This window comes from Passer montanus, unplaced genomic scaffold (genome assembly GCF_014805655.1).
Source record: "Passer montanus isolate IOZ18808 unplaced genomic scaffold, ASM1480565v1 scaffold109, whole genome shotgun sequence".
Taxonomy (NCBI): domain Eukaryota; kingdom Metazoa; phylum Chordata; class Aves; order Passeriformes; family Passeridae; genus Passer; species Passer montanus.
The window spans coordinates 1631993-1653694 of NW_024357502.1; the positions used below are offsets into that span (position 1 = coordinate 1631993).

Consider the following 21702-nt stretch of genomic DNA (forward strand, 5'->3'; position numbering starts at 1 on the left):
GATATTGGGAAAACGTTCAGGGGGAAATTATTCTGGTTTGTCACGGAACGATGAGGAACGAAACTGAAAGGAATGTCAGGAGTTTGTCTGGAGCTGCAAAAAACCGTAAAATGCTTTAAATAATTCTCTGGGTTTGTTTTCCTCTTGGTTTCTTTTTCTTCTTCTTTTTCTTCTTCTTTTTCTTTTTCTTTCTCTTCTTCTTTTTCTTCTTCTTTCTCTTTTCCTCTTTTTCTCTTTTATTCCTTTTTTTTATTTTTTAAATTTTTTTCTGTTTCTCCCTCCCTTCTGGCTCCCTGACCCCGATTTTCCCTGGCGCAGCCCTCGGCTCCTGGGGGGTCTCCTACCCCGAGTTCCTGAAGGCCAGCGGGGGGTCCTGCCTGGTTGTCCCCTGCACCTTCAGCTACCCCCTGGGTGTGACAACCGCCGACGGCATCGTGGCCATCTGGTACAAGGACTACGACGGCCAGAGGACGCTTGTGTTCCACTCCACCACCCCCCAGGACGTGGATCCCCATTTTAGGGGTCGTGCCCAGCTCCTGGGGGACCCCAAGGCCCGGAATTGCACCCTGCTGCTGCGGGGGGTGACACCGGGGGACAGTGGCCTCTACAGGTTCCGCTTCGAGATCATCAACGGCGACCGCTGGTCGGCGTCGCGGGACGTGACCCTGAGCATTTCGGGTGGGTAAAAGACCGAAATTCCCAAAAACTTCCCTCTTGCCCGTTCCACGAGGTCATCCTGCCCTCTGCTCTCCATCCCAGAGGATCTGGAGCGTCCCGGTGTCACCGGCAGCGAGGAGCAGACCGAGGGACAAAGGTCCACCTTGGAGTGCTCCACGCCCTACTTTTGTCCCGGGGGTGGCAGCGTCCTGCGCTGGGAGGGCTACGACCCCCGGGTGTCCGAGGTGTCCAGCCACGTCCAGCTGGACACCAGCGGGGTCAGCCACCAGGTGACCCTGGCCAGCTCCTTCACCTGGAAGGACCATTCCAAGAAGCTGCTCTGCGTGGTTTCCGACGGATCCAAGAGGGCGAGCACGGAGGTGGTGCTGCGGGTCAGGCGTACGTGGGGCGGGGACAGGGGACACCTCTGTCACGGCCACCACGGCCACGTCCCCCTCCTGCCACCCTTTCCTTCCCTGCAGCATTTTTCCTCCTGCTTCTCCCTCCCTTTCCTGCTCCCTGGCCCCATCTGTCCCTTGGGTGCCACCTCCTGTCACGCACGTCCCCTTTTCCGTGCCCCAGGGTGGTGACAGCCCCCTGTGCCCACCACGTCCCTCCGTGTCCCCCACAGACTCCCCCAAGGACACGCAGGTGTCGCTGAGCCCTTCCTCGGGGAACATCGGCGTGGGTGACACGGTGACCCTGAGCTGCGAGGTTGGCAGCAGCCACCCCCCGGTCTCGGGGTACCACTGGTACAAGGACGGGGTGGCCGTGGGCACCGAGCGGGTGCTGGCCCTGCGGGGCGTGCGCCGTGAGGACCACGGGCGGTACCACTGCGAGGCCCAGAACGCCCTCGGCACCGGGGTGTCACCTCCTGTCACCCTCCGCGTGTTCTGTAAGTGCCACGGGGCGGGACGTGCTGAGCGTCCCGCATTGGGGTGGCACGGACCGGGATGGAGGTGGCAGGTGTTGCCAGAGGTCTGGGAATTGGGGTGTCCGTGCAGGAGGAGGGTGGTGGCCCCGTTGTGCCACACCTGTGTCCCTTGTCTTGGTGATCCCAGAAAACAGGGAGGGATTTCCAGCCAGGGACAGGGAGCAGAGCTGGGAAGGGGTTGGGAGCTTGTGGAGATCCAGAGCCGTGGTGGGAAGGGACCTTAGGGATCATTCCCATCCCTGTGGGTGCAGGGCACTTCCCGCTATCCCAGGTGGATCCAGGCCATGTCCAGCCTGGCCTGGGGCACTTCCAGGGTTCCAGGGATCCCAGCTTCTCCGGGAATTCCAGCCCAGCCCATCCCCACCCCCACAGGAAGGGAAAGGTTCATCTTCCCACCAGATCCCACAGCAAAGACAAATCCCAGCCTTCCCTGCCTGAGCTGGAATCCCACAGGGAGCATCTCCCCCAGGATGGGTCCCTGTGCTCCCCCCAAAACCCCCCCGAGCCCACCCTGAGAGGCGACAGACCCTTCCCCACCCACCATGAGTTTGGCCCCCGGGCTTTTCTCTAAAGCCAGCTGTCCCCAGCTGGTGGCAGGGGACAAACCCAAATGTCCCCCAGCTCTGTTGTTGGGGCTTCCATCTTCTCCCAGGCTCTGGAATGGGGGATTTGGGGTGGGCGTTCTGTTTTCCTGTCCCCAGGTCCATCCTGAACGTGTCCCTTCTCCCTCAGCCGCAGAGGTCTCGGCCAGCCCCGCCACCGAGGTGCGCGAGGGGACGGCCACCACCTTGTCCTGCGATGTCCCCGGGCGGGAGGGACATCCCGAGGAGCTGACCTACACCTGGTACAAGAACGGCGCGTGGCTCAAGGAGGGCCCGGCCCACACCCTCGTCTTCCCCGCGGTGGCTGCCGGTGACGCCGGCTACTACTCCTGCCAAGTGACCAACAGCCAGGGCAGTGACACGGCCCAGGCCATCAGCCTCAGCGTGACGTGTGAGTGCCACCAGCTCCTGCCACACGGGGCTGTGCAAACCCCACAAAATCCGGGAAATCCCCCAAAAAGGTTCATGGCAAAGCCTCTTCCTGAGCGCCCCAGGGGTAGGTGAGGGGGGTCAGCCCTGATGGTTGAATTTTATGGGAATACAACAAATTTTGGCCATGAGGCAGGTGTGAAGGTGACATTAAGTGACATTTGGGATGTGTCCATCGCAGCATCTCCCACTAATCCCCTCCATTCCGTAAGATTTGGAGGGAAATTGGAAGATTTGGAGACAGGTATTTCATGGAGAATCCAGCGGGATGAGAACAGCTCAGGAGGTTTTCAGGGGGAAAATAACCCAGCCATGGATTGGTTGTGACAATTTTGGGGTAAATCTGACCCAGTGGCACATGGGACATGCAGATTGTGACATCCAGGTTGGGAAGGGGGACACTTCCCATCCCTGGAAGTGCCCAAGGCCAGGCTGGATGGAGCTTGGAGCCACCTGGGCTAGCAGAAGGTGTCCCTGCCCATGGGACCAGCTGGGATTTAATGTCCCCTCCAACTCAAACCACTCCGGGATTTTCCCTGCGACCACACCACGAGGACATCCCGACCTCAACATCCTCTCCCATCCCACAGATCCACCCCGAATTCCCACCCTCACGCTCTTCCAGGAGACCCAGGGTGGCCGGCTGGTCATCGTCCGCTGCACTGTGGACAGCCACCCCCCGGCCACCCTGGCCATCGACCGCGATGGCGCCGTGCTGGCCACCAGTGGGGCGCAGGTGGCCCTGGGCCAGCGGCTCGGTGTCACCACCTCCCGCAATTCCCTGCGGCTGGAAATCCGGGATGCAGGACCCCGGGACAGCGGGAAGTACCGCTGCACCGCCAGAAACGTCCACGGCAACGCCAGTGCCACCAAGGTCCTGGTGACGCGCGGTGAGTCCCGGGGTGACGCTGCTGCTCCTGGGTTTGGGGTGAGGATGAACCCCCAAAATTGGGGGGACACACAGCCCACAGAGCGGAGGGGGGCCCTGTGGTGGCACTGGGGGACATCGGTGTCCTGGGGGCTGTGTGGTGCCCCCTCCTCAGCGGGGTCAGAGCTGCTTCTGGAGCTGGAGAGGCTCCTGGGTTTTGTTTCACAAAATGCCAAAAATTAGTAAATTCATCCAAACTTTTCTGCCTCATCCGTCCCCACCAGTCACTGTCCCCTGGCCCCCAAGTCTGGATAATTTGGGGTGACAGAGGCAGCAGAAGGGGACAAAAGTCCCCCAAAACCATATCCAAGAGGGACATCCTTTAGGATCCCAAAAAAAGCCCAAAAGAAACCTCAAAGCCCAGTTCCAGAGAAACCAAACCTGGATTTGGGTGTCCCAGTGGGGAGCTGGAAGTCAGGCAAGGCCCAGCCAGCAGGAAGAGGGGACAGGGTCTTTCCCGGGAAAAAGTCACCTGGATGAACCTGGCACTTGGAAAAAGCAGGAAAGGGTCAGGAAAGGCCCCATTGGCCTGTGCGGTGTCCCCAGGGAATGTCACCCCCCCAAAGACCCACGGTGAGGGAGGGGATTCAGGGAAGCCCAACACGGAATTGTAGCTGGATGGATCCGTCGGAAGGATTTTCCTCCTTCCCTGAAATCCCTCTCCCACCCCTTCTCCAGCTGCAGGGCTCCTGATCCAGCCCTCGGCGGAGGTGACAGAGGGGACCGCGGTCACCCTGACCTGCGTGGGGACAGGGGACACGGCCGAGAAGCCGCTCTACACCTGGTACAGGAACGGCCGGAGGCTCCAGGAGAGCTCACTCCCGACCCTGGAATTCCCTTCCATCCGCGGGGACGACGCCGGCGCCTTCCAGTGCCAGGTCCAGAGCAGGAACGGCAGCGACACGTCAGAGGCTGTCCCGCTCCGAGTGTTCTGTGAGTGTCCCGTGGGAATTCCAAAGGGTCCTGGGGCTGAGCTGGGCGTGGTCCCACCCTGAGGTTTCCCCCATCCCCACCAGCCAGCCAAGGAGCTCTTGGGCAGGAATGTGGGGAGGGTGAAAAATTCCCTTTGGTGGGTAAATCTGGGAGTTTTGGGGAGGAGGAATTTGGAGAATTCCCACCTTCCCAAGAATTTTAACAGTTAATGTTCGTAGAACCACGAATGGTTTGGGCTTGGGGGATCATCAAAACCCATCTCGTTCTGACCCCTCTACCATGGGCACCCCTAGACCAGGTCCAACCTGGATGTCCAAGAGTTCCTCAGGCAGCACTGGGAGCATCAATCCCATGGATTCTGAGGGTTTTCCCGATGCATCCAGTGGTGTTTTGTCCCTGGATTGGGTTGGGAGGGACCTCAAATCCCTTCTCATTCCAACCCCTCTCCCCTTGGCAGGAACACCTCCCACTGCCCCAGATTATTCCAAACCCCATCCAACCTGGATGATCAGGCGGTGCTGGAAGCATCAACCCCTTGGATTCTGGGAGTTTTCCCGACCTCATGGATCCAGTTTTCCCCCACAGACCCCCCGAGGCAGCCGGTGCTGAGCTCGTTCCTGCAGAGCCAGGGTGGGCGCCTGGGCATCATCCAGTGCTCCGTCGAGAGCGATCCCGAGTCCAACCTCACCCTCCGCAGAGGGGACGATGCCATCGCCTGCACCCAGGGCTGTCCCCAAGCCACCAGCCCCAGGGTCCACGTCACCAGGTCCTACAACAGCCTGAAGGTGGAAATCCGGGATGTGGTGGTGGAGGATGAGGGGATTTACATGTGCCAGGCTGGGAATTCTCAAGGAAGCGCCAGCGCCACTGTGGATTTCAAGGCTGACAGTGAGTGGGGACAGGGGACAGGGGACAGGATTGTGGCATCTGGGAATGTTCTGAGAGAGGGGAGCGTGGGAAGGGAATGCTGGGGAGGGAGGCAAGCTCAGGAGATGGTGGCAGGAGGGGCAGAAGTGTCACATGGAAATGCCACATGTCCATGAAATCCAGACATGGAAATGCCACATAGAAATGTCACATGTCCATGAAACCCAGACATGGAAATGCCACATGGAAATGCCACATGGAAATGCCACATGGAAATGACACATGGAAATGACACATGTCCATGAAATCCAGACATGGAAATGCCACATGTCCATGAAACCCAGACATGGAAACACCACATGGAAATGCCACATGGACATGCCACATGGAAATGACACATGTCCATGATATTCAGACATGGTGGCTCCACCATGACATTCCAGCCCCTGGTGGGGATTCCCTGGCTCTGTGTGACAGGAACACAGAGTAAACATGGCCAAGGGATGTTCCTGGGCTGGTGGCACTGCCAGGCTCAGAGCTGTCCCCACCACGGCATTGAGGAATCAGCTGGAACTTGCCCTCTGGGGTAGCCACGGTGTCCTTTGGTGGCTTTGGGGGTTTGTCACCCCAGCGTTGACACCAGACCCCATTTCCTCCTGCCCACAGCTGCCAATGTCACCGTGTCCCCATCCCCCCGCGTGCTGGAGGGTGACAATGCCACCCTCACCTGCCACCTGAGCAGCGGCTCCACAGCTGTCCCCAACATCACCTGGTACCACGACGGGCAGCAGATCTCCACGGGCTTGGCCGCCTCGCTGGTGCTGCAGCCGGTGGTCAGCAGGGACACCGGGCTCTACCGGTGCCGGGCCAGCACCGCGGGCGGCAGCCGGAGCTCTCCCGACGTCCTCCTGGATGTGCTGTGTGCGTCCCCTTCCCTTTCCTTTCTCCCCTTCTTCCCTTTTCACTTTTCTTTCAATTTCCCCTTTTCCCTTCCCCCTTGCCTTCTGTTTCCTTTTCACTTCCCATTCTCTTCCCCTTTTCCCCTTTTCAATTTCCCCTTTTTCCTTTTCCTTTCCCTTTTGTGTTTCCTTTCCCATTCCCTTGGCCTTCACCATCCCCTTCTGTTTCCTTTTTCCTTTTACCTTTTTCTTCTTTCCTTTTTCCTCTCCCCTTCTCCTTCCTTTCCCTTTTCTCTTTTCCTTCCTTTCCCTTTTCCCTTTTCCCTCCTTTCCCTTTCCCTTTTCCCTTTTCCCTTTTCCCTTTTCCCTTTTCCCTTTTCCCTTTTCCTTTTTCCCTTTTCTCTTTTCCTTCCTCTTCCCTTTTCCCTTTTCCCTTTTCCCTTTTCTCTTTTCCTTTTTCCCTTTTCTCTTTTCCTTCCTCTTCCCTTTTCCCTTTTCCCTTTTCCCTTTTCCCTTTTCCTTTTTCCCTTTTCTCTTTTCCTTCCTCTTCCCTTTTCCCTTTTCCCTTTTCCCTTTTCTCTTTTCCTTTCTTTTCCCTTTTCCCTTCTCCTTCCTTTCCCCTTTTCCCTTTCCCCTTTCTCCTTTTCCCTTTCCCCTTTCCCCTTTCCCTTTTCCCTTTTCCCTTTTCTCTTTTCCCTTTTCCCTTTTCCCTTTCCCCTTTCCCTTTTCCCTTTTCCCTTTTCCCTTTCCCCTTTCCCCTTTCCCCTTCCCTCTTTTCCCACTCTTTCCCAGAACCCCAGAGCAGTGACCCCACCCCAGGACCCCTCTCCCGATGGGGTTCCCAGCCTCTCCTCCCATTCCCCCTCGCAGACCCCCCTCGGGACCCTCTCCTGACGGCTTTTCTGGAGGCCGAGCAGGGCTCCCTGGCCATCTTCCAGTGCTCCGTGGCCAGCAACCCCCCGGCCCAGCTGGCCCTGCTCCGTGACCAGGAGCTGGTGGCCACCAGCGCCGGTGGGACCAGCCCGCGGGTCACCGTCTCCGCTGTCCCCAACTCGCTGCGGGTGGAGATCCGGGAGGTGACACCGGACGACGATGGCAGCTACCGGTGCACGGCCACCAACGCGCACGGCTCCGCGGAGCGACGGCTGTACCTGCGGGTGCAAGGTGGGGAGCCCGGGATTCGGGGGTTGGAGCAACCCATCCCATGGGAATGACCTCATGTCTGTGCTCCCAGTGCCACCAGATACTTCCCAGGGATCAGAGCAGCCCGTCCCTTGGGAATGACCTCATGTCTGTGCTCCCAGTGCCACCAGATCCCTCCCAATGCCACCAGATCTCTCCCAGGGATCAGAGCAGCCCATCCCATGGGAATGACCATGTGCCTGCAATCCCAGTGCCACCAGATCCCTTCCAGTGCTGACCTCATGTCTGTGCTCCCAGTGCCACCAGATACTTCCCAGGGATCAGAGTGGCTCATCCCATGGGAATGACCTCATGTCTGTGCTCCCAGTGCCACCAGATCCCTCCCAGGGCCACCAGATCCCTTCCAGTGCCACCAGATCACTCCCAATGTCACCAGGTCACTCTCAGGGATCGGAGCAGCCCATCCCATGGGAATAACCTCATGTCTGTGTTCCCAGTGCCACCAGATCCCTCCCAGGGATCAGAGCAGCCCATCCCATGGGAATGACCATGTGTCTGCAATCCCAGTGCCACCAGATCCCTCCCAGTGCTACCAGGTCCCTCCCAGGGTTCGGAGTGGCCCTTCCCATGGGAATGACCATATGTCTGCAATCCCAGTGCCACCAGATCCCTCCCAGTGTCACCAGATCTCTCCCAGTGCCACCAGGTCCCACCCAGGCATCAGAGTGGTCCATCCCATGGGAATGGCCTCATGTCTACACTCCAAATGCCACCAGATCTCTCCCAGTGCCACCAGATCTCTGCCAGTGCCACCAGATGCCCCCAAGTGCCACCCCCTGCCCATATTCCAACACCTCAGCCCTTGGCATCTCCAGGAGGAGCTGGGAACACCCTGAGGGGACAGGGAGCACCAATATTACATCAGGGCTGTCCCAAATCCTTGGACAGAGTGGGAATATTGTGCCCCACAGGCTCTGGAAGTGATGAGGGGACACCGGCAGTGCTGAGCTCTGCCCTGTCCCCTCTGAGCTGGCACTGTCCCTGCTCCAGCCACCCGAGTCCTGATCTCACCGTCCTCGGAGGTGCTGGAAGGTGACAACGTGTCCCTGATGTGCCAGGTGGCCGGTGAGCCACAGGGTGACACCGTCTACTCCTGGTACAAGGACAGCAAGTGGCTCCAGGAGGGTCCTGACAGTGTCCTCGTGCTGTCCCGTGTCACCAGCGCTGCCACCGGCTTCTATCACTGCCGGGCCCGGGGCTCCGCGGGGACCAGCGTGTCCCCCGCTGTCACCCTGCACGTCTGCTGTGAGTGGGACCCGCCAGGGGACTGGGGAATGGGATGGGATGGGATGGGATGGAATGGATGGGATGAGACTGGATGAGACAAAATGAGATGGGAATGGCATGGGACCAGTGGAATGGTGCCAATGGGATGATGCCATTGGGATGGGATTATACCACTGGAACGATGCCATTGGGATGGTGCCAACAGGATGGTACCGCTGGTGCTGAGATGGGATGGTGCCACTGGAATGGCACCGATGGGATGGCACCACTGGAATGGTGCCACTGGAATGGCACCAATGGGATGGCACCGATGGGATGGCACAGATGGGATGGCACCGATGGGATGGCACCACTGGAACGGTACCGCTGGAATGGTGCTGAGATGGGATGGTGCCACTGGAATGGCACCGATGGGATGGCACCACTGGAATGGCACTGATGGGATGGTGCCACTGGAATGGCACCGATGGGATGGCACCGATGGGATGGCACCCTGTGGACGCTGGCACCTCGCTGGGTCCCGGGGGTCTCTGGGTGCATCCTCGGGTCTCTCCCACCCTCCCGCGCAGACCCCCCGCGGGTGCCGGTGCTCAGCACCTTCCTGGAGCCTCCGTCGGGCCAGCGCGGGATCCTGGAGTGCTCCGTGGACAGCTCCCCGCCGGCACAGCTGGCTCTCTTCAAGGACGGGGCCCTGGTGGCCTCCTCGGCGCTGTCACCGCCTGTCCCCCAGCCACGGCTCAGTGTCACCGCAGCCACCAATGCGCTACGTGTCCGCGTGCACCCCGTGCTGCTGCAGGACGAGGGCGAGTACCGGTGCGTGGCCACCAACGCCCACGGCAACGCCAGCGCCACCGGGAACTTCTCCGGAGGCGGTGAGTCACTGGGGATGGGACCCATGGGATCCATGGGATGGGATGGGATCCACAGGATGGGATGGGATGGGATGGGATGGGATGGGATGGGATGGGATGGGATGGGATGGGATGGGATCCATGGGATGTGATCCATGGGATGGGATCCATGGGATGGGATCCATGGGATGTGATCCATGGGATGGAATCCACAGGATAGGATGGGTTGGGATCCATGGGATGGGATCCATGGGATGGGATCCATGGGATGGGATGGGAATAGGAATAGGAATGGGAATGGGGAATGGGAATGGGAATGGGAATGGGAATGGGAATGGGAATGGGAATGGGAATGGGGTGGGAAGGGGATGGAGAGCTGCAGGCAGCAGATGGAATGATGGGATTTGGGTTATGGTGATGAGGTGTAGGGATGGGAATGGGGGAGTGAGTGTGGAGAGGAACTGGAATAAGATGGACAGGATGAAAATGGGGGAAAAAATGGGGAAAAATCGTGTTTATGGGGATGGATGTATTCCCAGACAGCTGCAAGTGTCCCAGGAGTGTGGCAAAGGGACAGGGCTCTGCTTGGATGTGATTCCAAAGGCTGGTGTCCATCCATGGCACTGCCCTGCTGGCATCACCCCAGGAACCATGGAATCATGGAATGGTTTGGGTTGGGAGAGATCTTAAATCTCGTCAATCCCACCCATGCCATTGGCAGGGACCTTCCACTATCCCAGGCTGCTCCAAGTCCCATCCAACCTGACCTTGGACACTGCCAGGGATGGAGCATCCCAAACAAATCCATGGGAACACCAGGGAATGGTGGCACCTGTGGGTTGTGGTGGCCGTTACCTCTTTTTACCACCCTGCAACTCCCTGACTTTTCCCACTCCGGAAAGCGAGGGATCACCATTTTTTCCTGGAAATTGAGGGATCACCATTTTTCCTGGAATGTGAGGGATCACCATTTTTCCTGGAAGTGAGGGATCCCCACTTTTTCCTGGAAATTGAGGGATCCCCACTTTTTCCTGAAAATTGAGGAATCCCCACTTTTTCCTAGAAATTGAGGGATCCCCACTTTTTCCTGGAAATTGAGGGATCCCCACTTTTTCCTGAAAATTGAGGAATCCCCACTTTTTCCTGGAAGTGAGGGATCCCCACTTTTTCCTGGAAAGTGAGGGATCGCCATTTCTCCTGGAAAGTGAGGGATCCCCACTTTTTCCTGGAAATTGAGGAATCCCCACTTTTTCCTGGAAAGTGAGGGGTCACCATTTTTCCTGGAAATTGAGGGATCCCGACTTTTTCCTGGAAAGTGAAGGATCCCCACTTTTTCCTGGAAGTGAGGGATCACCACTTTTTCCTGTAAAATGAGGGATCCCCACTTTTTCCTGGAAAGTGAGGGATCCCCACTTTTTCCTGGAAAGTGAGGGATCCCCACTTTTTTCTGGAACATGAGGGATCACCATTTTTCCTGGAAAGTGAGAGATCCCCACTTTTTCCTGGGAAGTGAGGGATCCCCACTTTTTCCTGGAAGTGAGGGATCCCCACTTTTTCCTGGAAGTGAGGGATCACCGTTTTTCCTCCCTTCCCCTGCAGCCGCCCGGGTCTGGATCTGGCCGTCCCCGGACGTGCGGGAAGGGGACACTGCCACCCTCACCTGCGCGGTGGCAGGAGGGGACCGGGACGTGCTGAGCTACACCTGGTACCGGAACCAGGTGTGGCTGGGCACCGGCTCTTCCCAAAATCTCACCTTCCCTGGGGTCACCGCCTCCGACGCCGGCTCCTACCAGTGCTCCGTACGGACCCCGGCCCGGAACCACAGTGCCACCCCTGCCACCCTCAACGTCCTCTGTGAGTCCCCAAGGGCAGCTTCGTGTCACTTGGTGTCACTTGGTGTCACCCCTCGGTCGGTTCTTAATTTGGATTTAATCTGGAGGGATTAATTAATTAGGGGAGCTCAAAAAATATATTCCAGAGGATAATTAAGCCAAGCTTTACACCCCAGACCTGCCTAGAAACCCCAAAACCTTCTCCAAGTTTCCTTGTGCTCCACACCAAACCCAGCAGGAAAATCCTCGGCTTTAATGCTGGATTTAGGACTTTTTTTATCCCTGACTGGGAAAATTAAAACCAGACTTTACTTTTTTAAAAAAAGGGAACAAAATGTTGTTGCGAGTCAGAACGTGAGAAATTTTTTTCCCTTTTTTATGAGAAAAAGATGGTGTTAATTTCTAAATCTTCCTGATGAACGTGGGACAGAGGCTCTGGAGCATGGGGAATCCCTGGCATGAAGGGTTGGAGCAGCAGGAAAAGCTGAGGGAGCTGGGAAAGGGCTCAGCCTGGAGAAAAGGGGGACCAGGGGGGACCTTGTGGCTCTGCACAACTCCCTGACAGGAGGGGACAGCCGGGGGGGGTCAGGAACAGGGACAGGACAAAGGGACACGGCCCGAAGCTGTGCCAGGGGAGATTTGGGTTGGATATTGGGAATTTTGGAATTTTCCCTCCTGGAAAGCGCAGCGGTGGAGTTCCATCCATGGGATGTGGCCTGGGGCAGCACTGGGGGGACACTTGAACTCCATGAGCTCAGAGGGCTTTCCCAACCCAACCAATTCCACGATTATCCCGTTCTCCACGTTTTTCCCGGCCCGCAGACCCCCCCAGGAACCTGCGGCTGCAATCCTTCGTGGAGAGCAGCCAGGGGACGGCCACCATCCTGCTGTGCGCCGTGGACAGCCACCCCCCGGCCCAGCTCACCCTGCTCAGGGGGGGACACGCGCTGGCCTCCAGCCCCCCCAGAGGAGGTGACAGCCCCCGGCAGAGCATCCGCGTGTCCTCCTCTCCCAACGCGCTGCGCTTGGAATTCCGGGAAGCCTCCGAGGAGGATGAGGGTGAATACGAGTGCCGGGCACGGAGCGCCCTCGGCGACAGCCGCGCGTCCCTCACGCTCCGGGTGCAAGGTGAGGAGGGGGACAGGGGCTTGGGGACACTGCCAGGGGGGCCTTGAAGGGTTCAGGATTGGGGGCAGCCAATTTTTGGAGGAGCTGGAGGTTGGGGACACCGATTTGGGGCTTGAAAGGGGAAACGTGACCAAAACCCTCTCCGCTCCCCGCAGCCACCAGGGTGCTGGTGCGACCCTCGGCCGAGGTGGCGGAGGGGACAGAGGTGACGCTGACGTGCCAGGCCCCTCACGCGCAGCCGGGCACCCTCTACACGTGGTTCAAGAACGGGCGCTGGGTGGCAGAGGGAGCCGAGCCCTCGCTGGGGCTCCGTGGCCACCGCTCCGACGCGGGGCTCTACGGCTGCCGGGCGGGCCGGGGGCCCCGCGCCCCCCCCGTGGCCCTCGCCGTGCTCTGTGAGTTGGGGGGCGACACCTCCGGGAGGGGACAGCGGGACACGCCACCCCCGCGGGGACACCGCCGCCCGGTCTGTGTCGCCACCCCGCGACGCGCGGCGACAGCGCAGCCCCTGCCCGGGGGTGCCCGTGTGTCCCGGCGGGGTGTGGCGGACACGCGCTGTCCTTGTCGCCGCAGACGCCCCGCAGGAGCCCAGCTTTGCGGCGCTGGTGGAGCCCCGCGGCGGGCGACAGGCCGTGCTGCTCTGCTCGGCCGACGCTGTCCCCCCGCCGGACATCGCCGTGAGCAGGGGACAGGGCCAGCCACCCCTGGCCACCAGCCGCGGCCCCTCCGACCCCCGCTTCGAGGTGCGGGCCACCCCCACGTCGCTGCGGGTGGGGATGGCGGGGCTGGAGCCCGGCGACGCGGGGCTCTACCTGTGCTCGGCCACCAACAGCCGCGGCTCGGCCACCGCGTCCCTGCGGCTGCAGGTGCCAGGTGAGGCGTCCCCAAGTCCCCAAGTCCCCAAGGTGTGGGGTGGTCCCGGCTCCCCGGGCCACCCCTGGAGTCCCCAATGTCCCCCCCTCTCAGGGGTCACGCTGACGGTGGAGCCCTCGCAGGAAGTCCCCGAGGGCACCAGGGCCACCATGAGCTGCTCGGCCACCGCCTGGGGGGACAGAGGTGTCAACTACACGTGGTTCCGCGACGGGCGGTGGCTTTGGGAGGGACCGTCCGGCTCCTTCGTGCTCAGCCGCGTGTCCAGCGCCGACGCCGGCTCCTACCAGTGCCAGGCCAGCGGGGCGTGGGGCACGGCCACCTCTGTCCCCCTCAGCCTCAGTGTCCTCTGTGAGTGTCCCCAGCGCCACCAGGCACGCTCCAAAGCGTGTCCCCAGCCGCTGTCGCTGGTGTCACCTCCGCGAGGGCAAGGGGAGTTTGCTCCTCTTCCTGCCCTGCTCTTCTCCCTTTAGGGATTTTGGGTTTGTTTGGGGTTTTTTGGGTTTTTTTTGGGGATTTTGGGTTTGTTTGGGGCTTTTTGAGGTTTTTTTTGTTTGGTTGTTTTTGGGTTTTTTTGCTTTGTTTTGTTTTGTTTTTTGGGGTTTTTTTGTGGTTTTTTTGTTTGTTTGTTTGTTTGTCTTTGGGGTTTTGTTGTTGTTGTTGTTGTTTTTTGGTTTTTTAAGGTAGATTTGGGGCCAAAATGCTGCAGAACTGAGGAATTTTCTGGCTGGAAAGGGAATGAGTGGCTGGGGAACACGGGAAGCCACCAGGGCAGGGATGGATGGGGTTGGGATTATCCAGGATGGAGAAGGGATGAGCTAGGAAGCTCTTGGTGACCTGGAAAAGGGGATTTTGGGTTGGTTTTTTTTGGGATTGGTCCTTCAGAAGTTGGATTTGGAGCCAAAAGGCTCCAGCCTGAGGGGTTCCTCAGCAGGAGGTGGGAACAAAGGGCTGGAGAGGGTGGGATGATGATCCAGGCTGGAGGAGGGGTGCCTTAGGAAGCTTTTGGGAAAGGGATTTGGGGTTTTTTTTAGGATTGCCCCCTCAAAAATCAGATTTGGAGCCCAGAATCTCCAAATCAGGACGATTCTCCAGCTTTGGGGTGGCAAGGCAAGGACGGGAGCGGGTTGGAATAATCCCGCAGCACCGGGATGAGTGGGATGGGACAAACCCAGGGCCACTTTAAACCACCGGGGGCTGTCCCCGCCCGTGTCGCACTGCCACCCTCGCTGTCCCCTCACAGACCCTCCCCGGGCCGTCTCGGTGAGCACCTTCCTGGAGAGCCAGCACGGCCGCGGGGCCATCGTGCTGTGCACGGCCCAGAGCCACCCGCCCTCCCGGCTGGCCCTGCACCACCACGGCCACCTCCTGGCCACCAGCCTGTCCCCCGCCGCCACCCCGGGCGTCCGGGCCACCCCCTCGCACAACGCGCTGCGCGTGGAGCTGGTGGCCGTGGGGACAGCGGCCGGGGGACGCTACGTCTGCGTGGCCACCAACGCCCTGGGCAACGCCACGGCCAGCGCCGACTTCGATGTCCACAGTGAGTGGGGCCGGAGCCTCAGCGGGGACTGGAAACCCTAAAAAAATCCCATAAATGGGGACTGGAAACCCTAAAAATCCCATAAACGGGGACTGGAAACCCTAAAAAAATCCCCTAAATGGGGACTGGAAATCCTAAAAATCCCCTAAACGGGGACTGGAAATCCTAAAAAAATCCCATAAATGGGGACTGGAAATCCTAAAAAAATCCCCCTGCACAGGAACTGGAAATCCTAAAAAAAAGCCCTAAACGGGGACTGGAAATCCTAAAAAAATCCCATAAACGGGAACGTGGAAATCCTTAAAAAATCCCCCTGCACAGGAACTGGAAATCCTAAAAAAAAGCCCTAAACGGGGACTGGAAATCCTAAAAAAATCCCCTAAATGGGGACTGCAAACCTTAAAAAAATCCCCTAAACGGAACGTGGAAATCCTTAAAAAATCCCCCTGCACAGGAACTGGAAATCCTAAAAAAAAGCCCTAAACGGGACATGGAAATCCTAAAAAAAAAACCCTAAATGGGGACATGGAAATCTTTAAAAAATCCCTGAAACGGGGACTGGAAATCCTAAAAAAAATTCCCTAAATGGGGACTGGAAACCCTAAAAAAATCCCCTAATCCTTTAAAAATCCCCTAAACGGGGAGGTGGAAATCCTAAAACAATCCCCTAAATGGGGACTGGAAATTCTAAAAATCCCCTAAATTGGGATGTGGAAATCCTAAAAAAATCCCCTAAACAGGAACTGGAAATCTTTAAAAAATCCCCTAAATGGGAACTGGAAGTCCTAAAAAATCCCATAAATGGGAATGTGGAAATCCTGAAAAAATCCGCTAAATGCAGACTGGAAATCCTAAGAAAATCCCTGGAAGTGGGAAATGGAAACTCTAAAAAAATCCCATAAACGGGGACTGGAAACCCTAAAAAAATCTCCTAATCCTTTAAAAATCCCCTAAACGGGGAGGTGGAAATCCTAAAATAATCCCCAAAATGGGGACGTGGAAACCCTAAAAAAAATGGAAACTCTAAAAAAATCCCATAAACGGGGACTGGAAACCCTAAAAAAATCTCCTAATCCTTTAAAAATCCCCTAAACGGGGAGGTGGAAATCCTAAAATAATCCCCAAAATGGGGACGTGGAAACCCTAAAAAAATCCCCTAAATGGGAACTGGAAATCCTAAAAAATCCCATAAATGGGAATGTGGAAATCCTGAAAAAATCCGCTAAATGCAGACTGGAAATCCTAAGAAAATCCCTGGAAGTGGGAAATGGAAACTCTAAAAAAATCCCATAAACGGGGACTGGAAACCCTAAAAAAATCTCCTAATCCTTTAAGAATCCTCTAAACGGGGAGGTGGAAATCCTAAAATAATCCCCTAAATGGGGACTGGAAACCCTACAAAAGTCCTCTAAACAGGACGTGAAATTCCTAAAAAAAATCTCTAAATGGGGACTGTAAATCCTAAAAGAAAATCTCTAAATGGGAACTGGAAATCCTAAAAAATCCCCTAAATGGGGAGGTGGAAATCCTAAAAAAATCCCCTAAACGGGAACTGGAAATCCTAAAAAATTCCCTAAAAGGGGACGTGGAAATCCTAAGAAAATCCCCTAAATGGGAACTGGAAATCCTAAAAAATCCCCTAAATGGGGAGGTGGAAATCCTTAAAAAATCCGCTAAATGGGAACTGGAAATCCTAAAAATATCCTCTAAACGGGGACGTGAATTCCTAAAAAGATCCCCTAAACAGGGACATGGAAACCCTTAAAAAATCTGCTAAATGGGAACTGGAAATCCTAAAAAAATCCCCCAAATGGGGAAGTGGAAATCCTTAAAAGATCCCCTAAACAGGGACATGGAAACCCTTAAAAAATCTGCTAAATGGGAACTGGAAATCCTAAAAAAATCCCATAAACAGGGACTGGAAATCCTAAAAAATCCTCTAAATGGGGACGTAGAAATCCCTTACAAATCTCCTAAACGGAGACGTGGAAATCCTAAAAAAATCCCCTAAACGGGAACTGGAAATCTTAAAAAAATCCCCTAAATGGGAACTGGAAATCCTAAAAAATCCCATAAATGGGAATGTGGAAATCCTGAAAAAATCCACTAAATGCAGACTGGAAATCCTAAGAAAATCCCTGGAAGTGGGAAATGGAAACTCTAAAAAAATCCCATAAACGGGGACTGGAAACCCTAAAAAAATCTCCTAATCCTTTAAAAATCCCCTAAACGGGGAGGTGGAAATCCTAAAATAATCCCCAAAATGGGGACGTGGAAACCCTAAAAAAATCCCCTAAATGGGAACTGGAAACCCTACAAAAGTCCTCTAAACAGGACGTGAAATTCCTAAAAAAAATCTCTAAATGGGGACTGTAAATCCTAAAAAAAAAATCTCTAAATGGGAACTGGAAATCCTAAAAAATCCCCTAAATGGGGAGGTGGAAATCCTTAAAAAATCCGCTAAATGGGAACTGGAAATCCTAAAAATATCCTCTAAACGGGGACGTGAATTCCTAAAAAGATCCCCTAAACAGGGACATGGAAACCCTTAAAAAATCTGCTAAATGGGAACTGGAAATCCTAAAAAAATCCCATAAACAGGGACTGGAAATCCTAAAAAATCCTCTAAATGGGGACGTAGAAATCCCTTACAAATCCCCTAAATGGAGACGTGGAAATCCTAAAAAAATCCCCAGACGGGAACTGGAAATCCTAAAAAACCCCCTAAGTGGGAACGTGGAAATCCTAAAAAAATCCCCAAAATGGGGACGTGGAAATCCTTTAAAAATCCCCTAAACAAGAACTGGAAATCCTAAAAAACCCCCTAAATGGGAACTGTAAATCCTAAAAAAATCCCCTAAATGGGGACGTGGAAATCCTTTAAAAATCCCCTAAACAAGAACTGGAAATCCTAAAAAAATCCCATAAACAGGGACTGGAAATCCTAAGAAAATCCCTGGAAGTGGGAAATGGGATGGGACAGTGGAATGGGGTCAAAGGGCAAAATGTGAGGGTGGCACTTGTGGCTGTGTTGGGGACACCTCCTGTCCCTGGCGGGGTGGCCTTTAGGACAGGGGACAGTGGCAGCCAGGAGCAGCAATTGTCCCCACCGGTGACTTCCCCATGTGTGTCCTCACCCCAAATGCCACCTGTCCCCCACTTTGTCACCCCGGTGTCCCCTTCCTGGGGTTGGGGGGTGCCGGTGGCAGTGACCCCCGCTCTGTCCCCAGCCCTCAGCCACCTGCGCATCTTCCGGGTCCTGTCCGGGCTCCTCGTGGCCGTCGTGGCCATCGCCATGGTGGCCCTGCTGGCCGTGAAGGTGTGGCCCAGGTGACGTCATGGATGGGGCGGGGTGGGGGGACAGGGACACCGGGGTGGCACAGGGACCAGGGGCTCAAGGACAGGGACCCCAGGGTGGGACAGTGTCCCCAATGTCATGAAAAGGACCCCCAGGGTGGGGGCACAGGGACACAAGGGTGGCACAGGGACCCTGGCACGAGGACAGGGACACTGGGGTGGGGGGACGGGGACCCCAGGGTCAGGGGACAGGGACAGTGGGGTGGGACAGGAACTCTGGGATGGGAGGACAGAGACCCTGGGGTGGGACAGTGACCCTGGCCTGGTGACAAGGCCCTCGGGGTGATGGGACAGTGACCCTGGCATGGTGACAATGCCCTGGGGGTGGTGGGACAGTGACCCTGGCATGGTGACAATGCCCTGGGGGTGGTGGGACAGTGACCCTGGCCTGGTGACAAGGACCTCGGGGTGATGGGACAGTGACCCTGGCACGGTGACAATGACCCCAGGATGGTCAGACAATGACCCTGGAGTGGTGACATGGATGCCAGGGTGGTGGGACAGTGACCCTGGAGTGGTGACAATGCCCTGGGATAGTGGGACAGTGACCCTGGAGTGGTGACAAGGACCCCAGGGTGGTGGCAGCTCCCTGTTCTCCCTGCCAGGATCAGGAAGTTCCGGAGCTGGTCCCGTGCCGAGGACACCCTGGAGCTGAGGAGCAAACAGGACCTGCCACAGGTGGGGACAGCGTTGGGGACAGCCCTGGGGACATCAGTGGGGACAGCCCTGGGGACAGTGTTGGGGACAGCCCTGGGGACAGCCCTGGGGACATCACTGGGGACAGCCCTGGGGTCCCCTGAGCTCTCGGGGGGCCCCTTCCAGGAATCCCTGCAGTGGGAATGGGATGTGGATCCAGGATCCGGCCCGGCCTGGTGGCCCCGTGGTGCCACCACTGCTGTGGCTGTCACTGCCACGGGGACAGGAGGGACAGAGCCATGTGGGGACCCAAAATCCCTGTGCCAGCCTCATTCCGGAGGGGCTCCATGGCACAGAGGGATGGCAAACCCGCCCTGGGTGTCCCCTGTCCCCATGGAGTGTCCCCAGCTGTGGGCACGGTGTCCCCAGCATGGGCAGAGTGTCCCTAGACATGGGCAGAATGTCCCCAGCCCTGGACAGGGTGTCACCAGACACAGACACGGTGTCCCCAGACACGGACACGGTGTCCCCAGCCATGGACAGAATGTCCCCAGCCCTACAGAGAGTGTCCCCAACCAAGGACAGGGTGTCCCCAGCCAAGGACACGGTGTCCCCAGACACGGACACGGTGTCCCCAGCCAAGGGCAGGGTGTCCTCAGCCACTGCCAACCTTTTCCAGATGGACGGAGCATCTTGACCCGGTGGCCCTCGGACCCCAGGCCAGCTGCGGCCGCTGGAATTTCCCGATCCTGGCTGGACCCAGGGACATCCCCGGGGACCCCCCAGCCCCATTCCAGCCCCTCGTCCCTTCCCGAAGGATCCTTGTCACCTCCTCACGTGCCAGGCGCCGGTGACACCTCTGGGCTGGGAACCCCCGGGGACAAGAATAAAATCCAGCCTCCCGGTGCTGGGAACGCCCTGTTTGTCACCGGCTGTCCCTTGTCCTTGGAGAGGGGGACACTGGGGTCCCCAAGCCACCCGTGTCCCCTCGGTGCCTGGCATGAGGGGACCTGGGGCCGGGGACTCTGCTGGCTGGTGGCAGCAGGGCGGTGTCCCCTCGGGCCGTGTCCCCTCGGGCCGTGTCCCCTCGGGCTGTGTCCCCGCTGCCTCTAGAGGTCACTCTGCGGCCACCGGACCTGGCCTCGGCGGGGATGGGGCTCCGGAGCTGGAGCTTCCCGGGAATGGGGGGGCTTTGGGATCGGGGGTCCCGCGGGTGTTTAATCCCCCCCTCTGCGCCCGTTCCGCTGCCAGAGCAGGGTGTCGGCTGTCCCCATCCGTGGGGACACTGTTCTTGTCCGTGTCCATGTCCCCATCCCTGTCCCCTGTCCTGCCCCGGGGCCAGCCCTGGTCCTTGTCCCCGTCCCCATTTCCAGAGCCACGCGCCACCTCCAGCCCCATCCCTGTCCCCATCCCTGTCGCTGTTCTTGTCCCTGTCCGTGTCCCCATCCCTGTCCCCAGTCCTGTCCCCATCCCTGTCCCCATTTCTCTCCTCCTCCCCATCCCTGTCCCCAGTCCTGTCCCCTCTTCTCTCACTATCCCCACCTGTGTCCCCACCTGTGTCCCCATCCCTGTCCCCTCTTCTTTCATTATCCCCACCCCTGTCCCCACTCCGTCCCCCGCCCAGGGCCGGCAGGGTGGTGGCAGGGTCACGAGCGGGGTGGCAGGGCGGTGACAGCTCGCCGGCGGGGTGGTGACAGCGCGGAGGCGACAGGGCGGTGTCACCGACCCTCCCCCCCCCGCCTGCCATCCCCGCGAGCGCCGAGGGCAGCGGGGTCAAACTTTGTCACCTGCGCCCGGCCGGTGACAAAGGTGACCCGGCCGCTCGCGCCCTCGGGCTGGCGGTCACCTTTCCAAGGACCCTCCGCTCCCGAGCCACCGCCCCCGGCGCTGCCACCCCCGGTGCCACCACCCCCGGTGCCACCACCCCGCGTCCTCCTCGGCCACCTGCGCCCGCCGAGCCCCCGGCGCGGCCCCCGCTCCTCCTCCTCCTCCTCCTCCTCCTCCCGCTTTCCCGGCCCGGAGCTCGGGAATTCCAGCCTGGATCCCCCGTGGATCGAGATCGGGATCGGGATCGGGATTGGGGTCGGGAGTGGAAGCGGGATTGGGATCAGGATCGGGAGCGGAATGGGGAGCAGGAGCAGGATCGGGGTTGGAATCGGGATTGGGATTGGGATCGGGGTTGGGGTCGGGATCGGGAGCAGAATTGGGATCAGGATCAGGATTGGAATGGGGAGCAGGAGCGGGATTGGATTGGGATTGGGATCGGAGGTTGAATTGGGATCAGGACCGGGAGTGGAATAGGGAGCAGGATCAGGATCGGGATCGGGCGCAGGATTGGGATCAGGATCGGGAGCGGAATGTGGAATAGGGAGAAGGAGCAGGATGAGGATTGGGATCGGGATCGGGATTGGGATCAGGATCGGCTCCCTGAGCCCGCACCAGAAGCGGGAAGTGATCCCGGCAGTTCCCAGCAGGGCAGGGGGGATCCCGGGGTTTGGGGGCTCAGGGAGGGGCTTTGGGGGTGATCCCAGCGGTTATGGGGGCTCCATCCATGGGGCCAGGCGAGCTGGGAAAGGCGGGGAGCAGCCGGGAACGGGGCTGGGCGGCCCGGCTGCTTTAACCCGTGCCAGCCCTGCTGGAACTCCCGGGACAGAGGCAGATCAGAAACCGGGATGCCAGGCTGCTAACCCGTGCCAGGCTTCTTTAACCCATTCCAGAGCTGCAGGAACTCCCGGGACAGAGGGGAATCAGAAATTGGGGTGCTTGGCTGCTTTAACCCGTGCCAGGGCTGCAGAAACTGAGGCGCCTG

The 21702-nt window shown here is 58.0% G+C and overlaps 1 protein-coding gene across 1 annotated transcript; it reads left to right on the forward strand.

Annotated features, from left to right (window-relative positions):
• Positions 1-50: 50 nt before the first annotated feature.
• On the forward strand, positions 51-19807 carry SIGLEC1 (sialic acid binding Ig like lectin 1). The gene is made up of 21 exons (XM_039724031.1): positions 51-105; positions 319-678; positions 760-1056; positions 1289-1552; positions 2324-2584; positions 3213-3512; positions 4229-4483; positions 5069-5371; positions 6017-6271; positions 7120-7413; positions 8443-8697; positions 9249-9551; positions 11130-11384; positions 12185-12490; positions 12646-12885; positions 13064-13363; positions 13457-13711; positions 14604-14900; positions 18131-18230; positions 18863-18935; positions 19573-19807. The coding sequence occupies exons 1-21, from the start codon at positions 51-53 to the stop codon at positions 19588-19590; spliced, it is 5046 nt and encodes a 1681-aa protein (XP_039579965.1). The 3' UTR covers positions 19591-19807.
• Positions 19808-21702: the final 1895 nt, after the last annotated feature.